Here is a 15,544-nt window from a genome sequence, read left to right as displayed (position 1 = left end):
TATTTTCTCTTTGCTGTGATATTTTGCTGTTTGTCGACTTCTTCATAGTGAATTCACCCTGAGCGCAGATCTCAGCTGCTCATTGGTGAGTACAGTGTTAGTATTAATTCAAACTATGAAATTAAGACCCAAATTGTAATTAACGGGAATTATCCTTGAAATAGTCAAACCACCAAACTATTATTAAAACTCAAATTGTATACAAAACATAAAACCAATTAAAAACAGATCTATCCTGCTGTCAAACTGATATAAAATGCTATATTACTTCTAATGTATCCTTACTACAGCCAGCGTGTGCACTGCGCGGCTGAATTATGAAGCAAAAAGTCAACAATATAAAAATAAACATCAGATTGGATTCTATTACAGATACTCAATATTTAATAACTTCTGACTGAGCTCCTTGACTTTTATCTATTTAGTGTTTATTTACAAGGAGAAATTCACAATATTGTCCCAGATAAAGCTACTCTGTTGTCCCTGGGTCAGGGGTCTGCAAACTTTATATAACACTAGTATATTCTCTTCTTATGAGGGCTCGAGACATAACAAAATAATAATTTCATGTACAGACCATTTTAGTGACGTGGAGTTACAGATAAAAGATGGGCAGTAAAATAATGTTTGACCTTTCAGACTCATACACACTGGGTTTGTTTGTGGAGCTGAGAGCTTTTAGGATTAAATGCTCATGATCCTGTGAAACTAGAGCAGTTTCCTCAATTAACATAATTCATTTTGAATGTATATATTTGTAATTGCTTCTTAAACCAGGTGCTCCATCTCTGTTGGAGGTAATACAGTAATACACTGTGGCTTTAACAGTGAAGTTGTGTTCACATTATTGTGTTCAACCTACATCCTGTAGGTTGTGTGCAGTTGTAAGAAATGTGAAGGGTCTCAGTACACTTATTCTCAATTATTTATTACACTTACAATAAATAAAAAAATACACTGACACAATACAAACTTAAAAAAAAAGAAAAATTACAATAACACAGAAGCTCCTCGTCCAGCAGGAAGCTGAAGAAACAAAATAACTTTGATTCATGATTTAAATAAGTCGACTGTCCTCTGCAGGAACTGTGGTGCCTCCGACCCCCCGAAGAAGAAGAAGAATAAAAGACGGTAACTCTCAATACCTGTTTGGTACCGTGTCATTCGTTTAGAAAGTGCATCAAAAACAGAACTTTAAAAATACAATCGTCACAGAAAATGTTACTCGTCCACATAAATTCAGTCAGTGAGCAGGTGGAAACATGAGCGGTACTTTAGTTTTATTCGTGTTATAAAGATGTTGATGTGAGGTAGAGCTGATGGAGCAGATTTAAAAAGGAAACACTGAGGTCAAAGTTAAAAGTGCTCGTGTTGAAACTGCAACTCACATTCCTGCTGTCAGAATTAAAAAACATTTTAAAATCAGGTGTGATCAGACAAAGCAAATGTTAGTTTCTGTTACTGTAGTCACCTCCAATGTCAACTGGATTAAAAAAAACTCCCAAGAATCCGCTGCAGTTGTAAGTAAACACACTGCGGCACTCGTCCAGTTTCAGAGGTTGAATGTTGTCCATGATGGCTGGTTGAAACATTCTTCATTGTCAGCGCACACACAGAGGTCAGAGGTCATCGGAGCTCGTTGTCATGGCGCTTCAGTAGAGGATTCAGATCCGTCTCCAACTCCCTCTGCTTCTGTAATAAACCCTGAAAACACACACAAACATTCATTGGTACATCTGTAGGATCCTTCCTGAGGATGCACATATTCATCCTGTTGTTGAGTTCACCTTCACGTCTATGATCAGGTTTTAGGAGCATCCTGGTTAATAGATTATAGATTATAGATTATAGATCCTGGTTTCAGAAACCTGTATCAGCTCTTATTCCAGTTAAATCTACACATCAACATCTGGTTCACGGTTCAATAAAAATACAGATGTTTTGTGCTTTTGGTTAAACAATGTCATACTGTTCAAAGATTTAGGGCTACAATAAATAGTTTTACTGTCCAATAATCAGTCAGATAAGTTTTTATTAATAAATAAGTAAATAAAATGTCCGGATATATAAATGTATATAAAAATATTCAGTTAACAGTCATATAATAAATCTTTACATTGGAGAAGCTGGTTTTTGGTTGAACTTTCTTTGACCTCTTAGTTTTCATCTTTTCCTCGGTTTGTGTTTTTATTGATTGTTTCATTGATTACAAACGCACGTGAAAAGTGCTATACAAGTTTTATTGTTTGATTCAATTATTTAAATCATTTATTGTTGATTAACTTTTTTCAGATCGACAAATCAATTAATAATTTCAGCCCATATCAGATGTTTTAATCCCTCAAATATTGACATCGGCCTCAAACATTCAGTCTTGTTGTGGCTTTAGTGGACAGTTTGATCTGTGTGTGTGTGTGTGTGTGTGTGTGTGTGTGTGTGTGTGTGTGTGTGTGTTACCTGCCGTAACTGAGCCAGGCCTCTCAGGATCTCCTGCTGTCGGTGTGTGTGTGTGTTACGAAGCAGTTCGGGGTGGAGGAGGCGATCCCGATGTGAGGGAGCAGGAGGAGACCCTGAGCTCTGAGGAGGAGCTTCTGATGAGGAGAAAGTATCGTTTACTTACAGTGTACATCACCAATGAGAGACACAGTCTGTTCTTTATATTGTTATTTTACTATTATTGAAGGTGTCTGGTTCAATAAAGGCAGGTCTCAATTAGAGGCCTGGTCTGGATTTTATAGAGCGAGTTCTAAGCTGCTTAAAATATAAATGTTTAAACAATATGGACACAATACAAACCGTTACATCGGTTAAATTCTCCACAATTCAATGGTTCAGTTCATTTTACAGAAACTATGAGCCCCAAATGATCAAATAAATGATTTGTAATTGATATGTTATTCGATAGCCTAAAGTAATATTCATACTGGTTTATATAAACAATTTGATTTCCCATCTGAGTTTTGTGTAAAAAGAATTAAAGGCCTGTTCCTAATAAAGGCAGGTTGAGTTCAGTGATTGAAGCAAATAAAAGTCTGTTAATGAAAATACCATAAAACTTAAATTATCAGTTAGTTTACAGATAAACTGGGAAAAAATTGGATTTACAAACTCTCAGGTCCCACGTTAACGTCTATTTACTGTCACATACGACAAAGCAGCAAATCCTCATGTTTCAGTCGCTGATTTTAGAGAATATTTGGGATTTGTGCTCCAAAAATGACACATTAGTTTCAGCTCAACTGGTTTCAACTCTGTGTGAATATTTGGGGCAACAGGACAGTGTATAGAAGAAGAAGATATACTTTATTGGGGGATGTATGTGAGTTAAAATAAACTAACTAAACTAATCAATGAATCAACAGCTCCATATGATGTGTGCATATATGTCCAGTTTTTACCCGACAACCTGTTCTATTTTTCTACAGTAGCCCTTTTAGTTTTTAGTAGATCTAAAAATCTAAAAACACTGCTAGATGCCACAAAATCCTACACTGGTCCTTTAATTATTATTGTGTGTGTGTGTGTGTGTGTGTGTGTGTGTGTGTGTGTGTGTGTGTGTGTGTGTGTGTCTCTCTAACCTGTGTGTGTGTGCGGTGGGGGGGTGTCAGCAGGCTCCAGTGGGTCCAACTTGAAGACTTCATCAGTCCGGAGGTAAGGGATGAACTCCAGGACCGGAGGAGGAGGAGGAGGAGGGGTAGAGGAGGGCGGGGCCTGCTGACTCTGAACTCTGTGTCTGACAGCAGGGACGGGAGGAGAGCGCCCCCTGGAGGAGGCAACATCACGAGACATGAAAACAATGGAGCAACCTTCAAAAGAACAAACAGGAAGTCACAGAAATATTTTACATCCTGTTAAGATTCAGGCTACGTGTAGTTTGCAGACCACATTCAGATATAGAAATAAACTGCAACGCCTCGATCTCATGAGGCTATCGTTGTGCAAGACATCAAAGCAAATCTAACTGACGTGCATGGTGCAGGGATCATCTCGAACGAGTCTAGTCTGTCAGTGGACAGCTGAAATTCAACATACATGAAGAACAAAGTTTCCAAGGAATAAATAATTATTTAATTTGGTTGAAATAGTAATAATAAATAATAAAATAGTATTAAGGCAATGTTTGCCCATTAAAGATGAGGAACACAATCAAGGTTTAACCAGTTTATAAGTCAAACCTCCTATTTCATTGTTCAGAAAACATGTAATTCCACTCCTGAACTTTAAAGATTTAATCCTATTTTCTCTGAGAGAATCAGCTTTTTATTACCTTACTGTAACAAGGTCAACCAGGCTGAGACGAAACTCCTCCTCTGTCTGTTTTAAAGCGTGTTTGGGGGTTTAACAGTCAGACAACTGCAGTCGGAGCTGCTCACCTTTCAGTGCTGACGGCTGCAGAGACGTTGTGTCCTCTGGAAACGCTCTCCACCTGCAACAGTTAACACACAACCACTGAATGATCACCAGCCAGCAGAAAGAAGCTGCTCAATGTTTGTCAGGAAGGAATAGCAAACGGTTTATGAATCAAAATGACGACAAAAGCAGCTTTTCAGAATTCAGTATGGAGGACTACAGTGTGACCAGCTACCAGGAGGCCTCCTATCTTCCTGGTGGGACTGGTTCTGGTCTGTGTGGGGTTGGAGCAGAGACGTGGCTCCTGGTTCTGAGGTGGAGGGTTGGTCTTGGACAGACAGGCCTTCTCCTGCAGAGCGAGGAGCTCGGCCTGCCTTTTCATCCGACTCTCCTGTCTGTTCCTCTGCAGAGAGGCCGGGTAACGCTCCGAGGCTGGAACGAACTGACGACTGGGCCTGTAGAAACAGAGTCCGAGACCATCTGAGGAAATACTCACTTCTTGAAGACAACATGGAGGTTTCGGGAGACATGCTATGTTTCTAAACTGGGAACCTTAAACTTGAGATCATCGAATAAGGAAATATATTTGTTACGTTCAGTGAATTACATTTGTGGTTCTCGAAGTTTTTAAAGAATAATATGAACTTAACAGAGCAACACAGCTGAATTAGACAACAGTCAGTTTTAGTCTTAAGTAGTAAATAGTGAGTCCATGTTATACTATAATACACTTTTATATATAAATTTAACATAAATCATTGTTGTAGTTGGTCAAGGTTGTGCTAATTTTTCCATACTTTTTTTATACTGTTGGGTAGTTTAGTCTTAAATAGAGCATCATATTTTATAAGATCTTTATATCTTTATAGTTACTTTCCACCAATGTCTACTGATACAAACTGTTTATTACATGTTCACAGAGTACTAGTGACAGACCCTTGGAAGGCATCATGTAAAATATATAGTCACTTAACTATCTGTGTGTCATCCTCTCTCCTGTAACTCTACAGCTGTCAACAAAAGCTAAAGAAAAGTTGTTTAGCAAAGAGAATTATGTTTTTTTTATTCCTTTTCCTGCCCATCTACAAACTCTTTAGTCTAGTATGTGGCGGCTCCTGTAATCTGGCTTTTTAACCACCAATAAATACATAGAAACACAAGACTTGTGTGTCTTGTTATTGAGAACAAACACTATGAAACTACATCCAGGAGGCTCCCGTCAGAGTGATCATCTAAAGCTGTGTGTGTTTCTACCTCTGTGTGTTCCACTCCGGCCTCCTCTTGTCTCTCCTGCTCTTCTCCGTCCTGGCAAACGCCTCATATGGGTCTCCTCCTCCTCCTCCTCTGCTGCCTCCTCCTCCTGGCAGACAGATGTTCTCCTTGCCTGTTCTCACTGCTCGGCTTCTGCTGTTTGGAGGAGCAGCAGAGAGGGAAGGAGGTGGCTGGTACTGTGCAGAGACATCAGGAGTCTGAACTCTGTCGGCTCTGAGTGGGAAAGAGGGAACTGCCTCTACACACACACACACACACACACACACACACACACACAAGAAGATAAGCTGTGTCAGGATTTTCAACCTTTAGAGTAAATCCACATTAAGCCATCAAATCTCTATCTGAGACTCTCTGCATTGGAATTTCAGCAGGTTCAGGTTAGTTGTATTAACAGTAGTAACAGCTGAGTTACCTGTTTGTACAGCAGTGTGTTTGTATGGGGAGGCTGAACTGCTGACCTCCTCCAAACCCTCGCCTTGTCTGGTAACTGCTGAACACACACACACACACACACACACACACACACACACACACACACACACATACAGGTAGGAGAATAATAATAAACAACCTGCTTGTTTAGGTCTCTTTCAAACCTTTACTTAAATAAAATAGGAAATAATTTTGCCTTTTAGTTCTGGTCTATGTTCACATTCACATTGACTACTGACTCTTTTTTTTCTCAGATAAAAATCTACCAAATCTATTTTCTCCTATATTTTCAGTAATACCGCAGTTATATTACAGTATTATTGCAGTAATATTACAGTTATATTGCAGTAATATTACAGTATTATTTCAGTAATATTACAGTAATATTGCAGTAATATTACAGTATTATTGCAGTAATATTACAGTAATATTGCAGTATTATTGCAGTAATATTACAGTAATATTGCAGTATTATTGCAGTAATATTACAGTAATATTGTAGTAATATTGCTGTATTATTGTAGTAATATTGCAGTAATATTGCAGTAATACTGCAGTAATATTGCAGTAATATTGCAGTAATATTACAGTATTACTGCAGTATTATTGCAGTATTATTGCAGTAATATCACAGTAATATTGTAGTAATACTGCAGTAATATTGCAGTAATATTGCAGTAATACTGCAGTAGCTCTGCTCACCGACAGGCTCCGAGTTCTCCTGATGTCTTTTTTCATTGTTGCCTTTATTTGGCTGCTCGTCCTGATGGCTCTGCTGCTCCTGGAGGACAGAAAATAGTTCAATGACGGTGTGGAGATGAAATGATTAATTATTAAGAATTGTGCACTGTTTGCCTGTGTGTGTGTGTGTGTGTGTGTGTCGCTCTAACCTTCTGCTTCTCCTTCTGTGTGTCCACCCCGTACCGTTTCTCCAGCATCTCTCTGTCATACACCACCCTCCTCTCTTCCTCCTCCTCCTCTTCTCTCCTCCTCGCCTCTTCTCGCTCCCTTTGCCGCCGCTTCTCCTCCACCTGAGCTTCAATCGCTCTCTGGAGGAAAGACAGTAAAATATTCAGGTAGCGAAGTGATAAAACCTGTACTTCTCCTTCCTCGCTGTATTCCTTGTCTCTCTCCTCCTCCTACCTGCTGCTCCAGCTGTTTGAGCCTCCTCCTCTCTCGCTCTTCTATCTGGGCCGGGTCCAGCAGGGCGGTCATGGACCTCAGATAACTGAACAAAACACAGGAGAACAAAGAACATTTATTCATATAGTAAATACTGTACTTACATCCATCCACTGCCCACATCTTTGATTGTTCAGAAACTCAAATACAGCATGAAGGATGATTGACAGCCCTTTTTTGGAAGAACAACTGAACCAATCAGAGCTTTGTAGGCGGGACCAAGAATGTGGACATCGTCTTCCTGTGTCAGAACATTTTTCTTTTCCAGAGCTGTTCATACATCGATCCATCGTACCTGGTTCTGGTCGGGTATCCGCTGGTTGTGTCCACGCTGGCTCCCCCGACGCTCTCTGCTCCACAGCTGCTCATGGCCTCCCAGACCAGGGACAGGCTGGACGAGGGCTCCCAGTCCCCTCGCTCGGAGCCATTAGACAGGGCTGGAGGTGGAGCTGATGGAGCGGCAGTCTGGACAGGAGGTCTTCTCTGCAGCGAGTCGAAGTGTGAGGCCCAGTGCTCGTGGTCCTCCGTCTGCAGAGACACGTTAGAAAATAAAACAACAGAGAATCAGACATTAATTGTGAATTACAGGATCTCTCCTGCCCCGGTTTCTATTGTGTCTCTACTGCACCTGGCTCTGGGTTCAACCGTACCTGTTGCTGCAACAGTTTCTCTCGTCTCCTGCGTTCAGTCGTCTCCTCTCTCTGTTGGTCCAGCTCCTCCAGCCAGCGTCTCTTTTGCTCCTCTTTCCTCTCGACACTCAGCACCTCCATCGGAGTGACCTCCTACAGAGAGAAACAGCTCAGGATTCTCAATTGTTTCTGGGATTGAAGCAAAATAAACTACAGTGCCTGTGTTCACGGTAATGAAGGAACGCGTCACTCAGTGCAACAGTGCGGCTCATTGATGTGTTTAATAACAACAATGGAGCTTTATGACACAGAGAAATAAGCTATATCACACTGTGGATACACAGACAATTATTATATACAATCTTAGTAGATCAATTAATTGTTGGTTTGGGTCTTTTAATGGAATCGAGATTCATTTATTTGTCATTTTGATTTGTGGACATGAAGAAAACAGACTTGATCCCTTGAAACAGTAATGTTTGGTTGCACTGTTTGAGGTACATGTGCAGCATAACCTACAAACTGTCTTATTTATTCTGGGGCGTGATGTGCAATGAGGATTACCATCTTTGATTACCACACCGGTTATTTTTCCCCAGCCTGTATCTATTCATCTCTATGTGTGTCACCTAGTGCCGTTACATGCAAGGTTTTTACCACTGTGTCTGCAGTGTGGAGGGACGAGAGAAAGGGGACTGTATCTATGTGTAGAGGTGCTGTTATTTGGTGCCATTTAGGCTCGATCACCTGGATGAAGAATCAAACCAAAGTTGGAAAAGCTACAAAGAATTTTACTTTACAGGTCAAATTTACCCCGAGTCTGAGGCTGGATCTGATGGCTGCAGGCTGTTCTCTGTGGCTGATGGAGCTCTGAACTGATAACACACTCTCTGTGTCCTCCTCGGCCTGAAACACACACACACACACACACACACACATACATACACACACACAAAGATTGTGAAATATTTCATAAAAGGACATATGTTTCCAATCTGTGTCAACATTGGATCTAATCTGATCAAATGTCAGTCTGATCTTCTCCAGTTGAGGTTTCATAAACCGAACACTGTTCATCATTACTTGTGTCAGTGTTTTGGTTTCCAACCTTTAGTTAAAATGACACCCTGAAATATTTAAAAGGTCCAGTGTGTAACATTTAGGAGGCTCTATTGTCAGAGATGGAATATAATACTAATAGGTATGTTTTCATTAATGTATTATAACCTGGATATAGGAATCATTCACTTTAGAATGGCACTAAATCCTAAACACTTGACCTTTAACTGAATATATCAGTGACTGTGAGTGTTTTGTTGTTGTTGTTATTGATATAAAATATTCAACACGTCCCTCAGGAATGTTGCACTATTGTTTTTCCTACATTGGTGCCTGTTATGCATCTAAAACAAGCGTATCAGGTATCATTCTAGTATCAGAAACAGTTTGCAGTTCTCGGGTGTAAACAAAGCTGCACATCTCGTTCCCACAGTGGAAAACACAACCAACAAAGGTGAAATATCTGCCATACCTGGAGCCTGCCAGGGGCCGAGCGCTGCTGCTGCTGCTTCATTGCCACTTGCTCATCTAACACACACACACACACACACACACACACACACACACACAAAAAGAGAGAAAACTAATTTAATTTAACTGATACTGCTCAACCTCCCTCACTTGTTCTGACTCTTTCCTCACCAGAGAGGAGAGACTTTTACATTTAAATTAAGGTTTGTGTTCATGTTGGGGTATGGGTTGTATTTAGGAAGATCTAGGATATAAGTGTTTTGTTGAGGGTTTGTAAACTAGTTAATTATGGTAGAAAATTAAAGGTATCAAACGTTATAGTTTGTGGGCTTAAAGCTGTGTTTAAAGCCCTTGAAAACCTGCCTTCAAATCTCTAGTAATACAAGTATTTCTCTTTAACATTAAATAATTGGGACTAAATAACTACATTCAGAGTTTAACAGCATCTTTAGGTTTTATTTATTAATTTCAGAAGTCAGAAATTCAGTTAATCTGCTTCCTCAGGACTGTGTGAGTGTTGTTTGATCAGATTTTGACAAACAACCCACCAACTGTCATCAGGGCATGTTCAATGTGAAACGATATTTCCTCGAATAGGTGTGCCACAGGCTTTGATGTACATTTTCTCTTGTTTGGTGGGTGTGTTAGAGATCTTTTCTCTGATACAACAGTCAGTTTCAATGTGGCCACAAGCTCTAACTTTGTCTGTCCATCATGAGGTGCTGGGCAGGAAGTATACAGTGTTTTTATAAGCGTTAGTTTGCTGCCTGCTGCTGCTGGAAACAATGAGACTGAACCAAACAGCCAATGTGCCATAAAAACTAAACTAGGAGCTAAAAGAGGCTAAAACACTTCATAAAGTTGGTGATAATTCTCAGTTTGCCATTCCAATAAATATAAATATGCATCACTGGCGTTCTTAAATGCTTGTTATGCACATATACCTAGTTCTCTCCTCCACTGAGCCTTCTTGGCATCGATGGCCGCTCTGCTCTCTGACTGTCGCTCCTCCAGCCAGCTGAACAGACATCCAGGCAACCTAAACAACAGCAGCAACATCATGTAGAAACCAACCTTTTAGAAATATACATTTCAAAAAACACGTATTTTTGTGTGTTTCTAATACAGTGAAGACATGAAGAAGTGGAATATAGATGTGGTCCTATTCTAGAGTCAGTTTTACTGTATTTATGGTGATCTAAGAAGAGAAGCGTGACCTCCCTGAGAGGACATTAGAGTGTGTAAACCGTCATGGTCCTGCACATTTATTGTTTCAGTGTCTTCTTTATGGGACTGCATCCTGAAGAAATGTATGTCTGCTGCCCAAACTAAAAAAGCCTGCTGAGGTTGGCTCCCCTCACCTGTTGTCTTTATCCTGTGAGCTTCCAGGTCTATCCGTTCCTTCTCCTCCTTCTCCCCTCTTTATTTCTTCCCCTCCTCCTCTGTCTTCCTCCTTTCTCTTCCCTCTTCCTCCTTCATTCATCGAGGAGCCAGATTTTGAGTCTGCTGGATTTCCTAACAGAGAAAAAGATGTGACGTTGTACATTGTATCGACAAGGAGGGAAAGTCTAGTATCTGATAGCAACAGCTCAGTTCTCTCTGTGTTGTAGTCCGCTGTCAACTGTCATTCATTCATTGTTAATGCACTACATCTACCCTGGGTCCTGTGGTCCTCTGGTGGGTCTTGGCCATTGCTGGTGGTTTGGACTGTGTTGAGGATCTGCTGAAGCTGCTCACTGGTCAGACACACCACACTGTCCTTCAGTCCTGCGTTCCCACTGACCAACGCATCCTTTAGTCCCACCTTTCCACCGGCTCGTGTTCCACTGCTCTGAGGCTGTCCCGTTTTCCCATTGCCTCTCAAGGAGCCAACAGTAGTGCCGTGTTTGTGTCTGTCTGACTTCCCCTATAACACACACACACACACACAGACACAAATAACATAAATGTTATCTTATCTATGATATCAGATAAAAAGAAATTAAAAGGGACGCAGCCTGATATTACCTTAGCCACAACTTTGAGTGTCTTGGATGATGACACAGTGGTGCTCCTCCCCCCAGTGGTGGTGGTGGTGTTGTTAGAGGCGAAGGAGGCGGCTGCTCCTCCTGCCTTGTTCTTGGTTTCTCTCTGCCTTCCCGCCTGCTGCCGGGCTGGATGCTCCTCTCCCTGCACCTCCTCCACACAGGACGGCTGCCTGGAGCTCAGGATGTTAGCCACTCTGGACCTGCAGGACAGCTGCAGGGATCAAGTGAACTTAAATCAGATCACATACCAGGATGGTTTTTATTTCTTCCTTTCAGCAATATTGTCCATAAGGAACATAAACATGCTCTGTACACTGCAATATGTGGCCGCAGGCTGTAAGGAGGATTCCTACCTTTGCTGCATTCTTCTCAACGCCTGCAGTGGAAAAAATATGTGACAGTGAGCAACCACGAATAACACACACACACACACACACACACACACACACACACACAGGTTCATATTCACTTTTTTCCCCCAGAAAACTAAAGAATTCAAAGGCTGAAAGGACTCACCACGACTGAGTAAAATCAACTTGGGTTTTCCATTTTCAAGCTCAAACAGGAGGCCGTCTCTGTTCAAGGAAAGTGGAAATATCAGTGAAAGTAGTGGAAACACCACAACATCCATTTGATTGCATTGTGTGTGAAGTACCAGCTCCTTAATCTTTTCAATTGTCCTATTGTGTTTATGTTTTAATGCCGTCGTCTTGCTGCAATAATAATTTCCTCTTGTGGGACAATGATGAGCTAAACTGGACAGACAGGTCTGTGAGTTAGTGCTCGACCAATGTGGAATATTTATTCTCATTTACAACATTTCAGTCTGTTCAAACTTCATCAGGTATATTTATTTATGACCAAAACATTGTAAATTAATAAATATTCCAGCAGTAAGCAACACAGCGTGTGTTATTAATAATTTAAATTGTGCTTTCCTTCAAAGAACCATGTCACATATTCAGATCTTATTCTTATTCCAGAAAAACCATCTCATTTGTGTTCTTCTCAGTCATTTGGGGGCAAAGATACACATTTTCCTGCCTTTGGTCTTAATTAACAAACCGATATTCGCTCGAAAACAAGAGCTGTGTCGACTTTTGTTGTGTTTTTGTGACATTGAGATATTGAGACAGAACAGTACATGCTGTATGGTGTTGCTAGGTAATGACATTACATAGTGTCACACAATGAGTCAACGCAGAGGATATTAAACAACGTCACACATTTACAGTCATTACTCTGCTTTTCTCCTGCATCATTAACTGGCTTCGGTTGGTGGGAATGATGCTTTACTGAGTTAACATGAACTCCAGATCACAGTTAGTGACCTGTCTCGTGAAAATGAAGTGTTACCTGATGAAACCTGCGATTAATTAAAAGTTGTGTCTATTATTTCTCTCTTGTTTGCAGGAAGTTAAATGAATACTCTCATTACAGTGACATCTCTCTGCTGCAGCTCTGGTGGCTGGACTCACTTTATCCTTATATTCCTGAGTGTGTCTGTTTGTAGTATGGCTGCTGTGTAAGCTACTGCATCCCTACATGTCCTTCTGGGTGAATAAAGTATATAATAATAATAATAATAATAATAATATGTAACGTTATCTATCTGACACATTAAAGCAAACAGCCCTGTGGCTTAAAGCACAACCACAGCTCGTTGTTCACATTAGTTGTAGTTTCTGTTGGATTATTGGTGCACTTTCGGTCACAAACTACACAATAAGTACACAATAAGTACACAATAAGTACACAAAAGTACACAATAATCCCTCCGGTGCTTTTCACTGCGACACAGTCGGGAGATATGTTAGCCTAGCTAGCTACTGGTCGTTTGAAAATAACACACTCACCCGAGATTCATGCCGACAGACAATATTTTGCGGAGATGGCGGCACAGACTTATAATAATAATAATAAGAGGAACAATGTGGTCGGTTAATGATTTATAATGGAAGCTAAAGAGCAGCGGGCTGACCGCACCGCCTGTTCCTGGTTGTTAAATTGTGTACGTTGGTTGCTGACGACGACCAACAACGGCTCCACCGATTGGCTCATTCTGTTCCAGTGTGAATGTAACAGCCAATCAAACGTCTTCATTTGGAGGTTTACGTCAGAAGATGTTGCATTTGTGGGGCTGGGAATTTATTTAAAAACGATCAGACCGACGTGTCGAAATATAACGTCTGTTTTTACTATTACTAATAATATTATTATTAATAATACTACTATTATTAGTAATATTATTATTAATAATACTATTATTATTAATAATAATATTATTAATATTAATATTATTAATAATATTATTATTACTAATACTAATATTATTATTATTAATAATAGTATTAGTAATAATAATATTATTATATATTAATAATAACATTATTAATAATAATATTAATATTAATATTATTATTACTAATACTATAATATTAATACTATATAGTATAATATTATTATTATTAAAAATTATTATTATTAATAATAATAATACTATTGATAATAATACTATTCATCTTCTTCTTATTATTAATTATTATTATTAATACTATTACTAATGCTAATATTATTATTATTAATAATACTATTGATAATACTAATATTATTATTATTATTATTATTATTAATACTATTAATACTACTACTACTACTATTACTATTATTAATAAGAATAAGATGTTTATTGATCCCCTTTAGGAGAAATTCACTGACTTTGTGATACTCTGTCACTATTTTCTTTTATAAAATAATTTTTTTCATATACTAAATCTAAATATTGAGACTTTCTCATTATTTTGAGACACTAATTCAAAATACTGATAAAGATTTGAGATCCTCTTTTACTCTTACTTACTTTTGAGAAAGCCTCTCATTATAATGACTAACAGAATCTTTTTTATTACATAACATTGGTGGAAATGAGCTTCCATAGGTCACAGCACAACATACTTTTTGCTCCTCCAGCTTTATTACCACATGTTGACTATTAGACTCAATTTTACGACAGACAGCACACCACACTACAGTGTAAATGCCTTGTCAATATATATATATATATATATATATATATATATATGTGTCATTGAAAGGGTCCATGAAGGCCATTGTGAATGAGAAAATAAATGTTTCTTTAGGGAATGTCATTATGAAACAGGGATTATTATTATTATTGATTATTATTATTGAACATATGGTCATCGTGTATACTTCAAAACAGTATAAATAATTAAATGTCATATTTGTGCTTTTAGTTAAAAACACATGTTACCAGTGTAGTGTTCTTTCATCTGTTTCATCCAACCTCTTTAACACCTCTTCCACCACTTTAAATGCAGGACTTTGTTTTTCTAAATTGAGTGTGGTATATTAGCACTTTATTTGGATAGTTCTTCACCTCTAATAGGATATGAAAAGACAAGACAAGACTCAAGTACTCCAACCGTCTCTTTATCTAAACATTACCAGGCTTCACTGATGAGCGAGTGCAGCCTCAAAGCCTGAAATCTGGAAAACAAAATCTCCCAGCCTGTGAAGGAAGAGCAGGAAGAAACCTTATTAAGCTCCTTGAGACAACAACATCAGTGGATGTTAAGCATACCTAACAATGAATCCAAGCAGCATATATTAACAGAAAAGGGAAGGCAAAAAAACCAAATAAAAAAAAATAAGATAGAAAATAAAGTTCACGTTTAATTAACTTAAAGGGGGGTTAATCAAAATATAATACAAGTAGTTCAGAGAGTCTTCTTCTTTTCCAGATTAATTTATAAATGCCACAAAGCTTGGAGCGACTTTAAAAAATCCACACACAAGAAGAGAAGTTAAAAACAAAACTTTATTAAGCTTCTTCAGATAACAAATAGACATCATCAATCTAACTAACTAATCTAACTAAAAAACAAACAGTAGTTCAGACAGTCTTAAGGATTAAAAGAAAATCTAATTTATTAATTTTATTTATTAATCTAAAAAGTAATTTATAAATACCACAAATCTTATATTATATCATATTATATTGTTTTCAATTCAATTCAATTATATTATATTGTATTATATTATATTATATTGTATTAAACTATATTTTATTGTATTGTATTATATTACATTACATTA

At 38.6% G+C, this 15,544-nt stretch overlaps 1 protein-coding gene across 4 annotated transcripts; it reads right to left on the bottom strand.

The window, feature by feature from the left end:
• Positions 1-907: 907 nt before the first annotated feature.
• ccdc66 (coiled-coil domain containing 66) lies at positions 908-13,462 on the bottom strand. 4 transcript variants are annotated; one of them, XM_051415700.1, is made up of 21 exons: positions 13,282-13,462; positions 11,942-12,000; positions 11,779-11,801; positions 11,406-11,636; positions 11,055-11,304; positions 10,760-10,913; positions 10,343-10,437; positions 9,400-9,455; positions 8,682-8,774; positions 7,890-8,021; positions 7,535-7,767; positions 7,201-7,285; positions 6,948-7,106; positions 6,760-6,838; positions 6,038-6,115; positions 5,605-5,860; positions 4,586-4,805; positions 4,374-4,426; positions 3,579-3,733; positions 2,458-2,591; positions 908-1,704 (listed from the first exon to the last, which is right to left on the bottom strand). In XM_051415700.1, exons 1-21 carry the CDS (start codon positions 13,290-13,292, stop codon positions 1,627-1,629), a joined length of 2,634 nt encoding a protein of 877 aa, XP_051271660.1. In that variant the 5' UTR covers positions 13,293-13,462; the 3' UTR covers positions 908-1,626. The 4 variants fall into 4 exon arrangements, with proteins under 4 accessions (XP_051271660.1, XP_051271659.1, XP_051271658.1 ...); XM_051415699.1 differs by having other exon boundaries at positions 3,579-3,763; positions 6,038-6,112; XM_051415698.1 differs by having other exon boundaries at positions 3,579-3,763; positions 13,282-13,461.
• Between the last annotated feature and the right edge of the window lie 2,082 nt (positions 13,463-15,544).

The sequence above is a fragment of the Dicentrarchus labrax genome, unplaced genomic scaffold (assembly GCF_905237075.1).
Source record: "Dicentrarchus labrax unplaced genomic scaffold, dlabrax2021, whole genome shotgun sequence".
In the NCBI taxonomy this organism is placed as follows: Eukaryota; Metazoa; Chordata; class Actinopteri; family Moronidae; genus Dicentrarchus; species Dicentrarchus labrax.
Note: the sequence above shows the minus strand (reverse complement) of the source record. Positions and strands in the feature narration are given on the sequence as shown.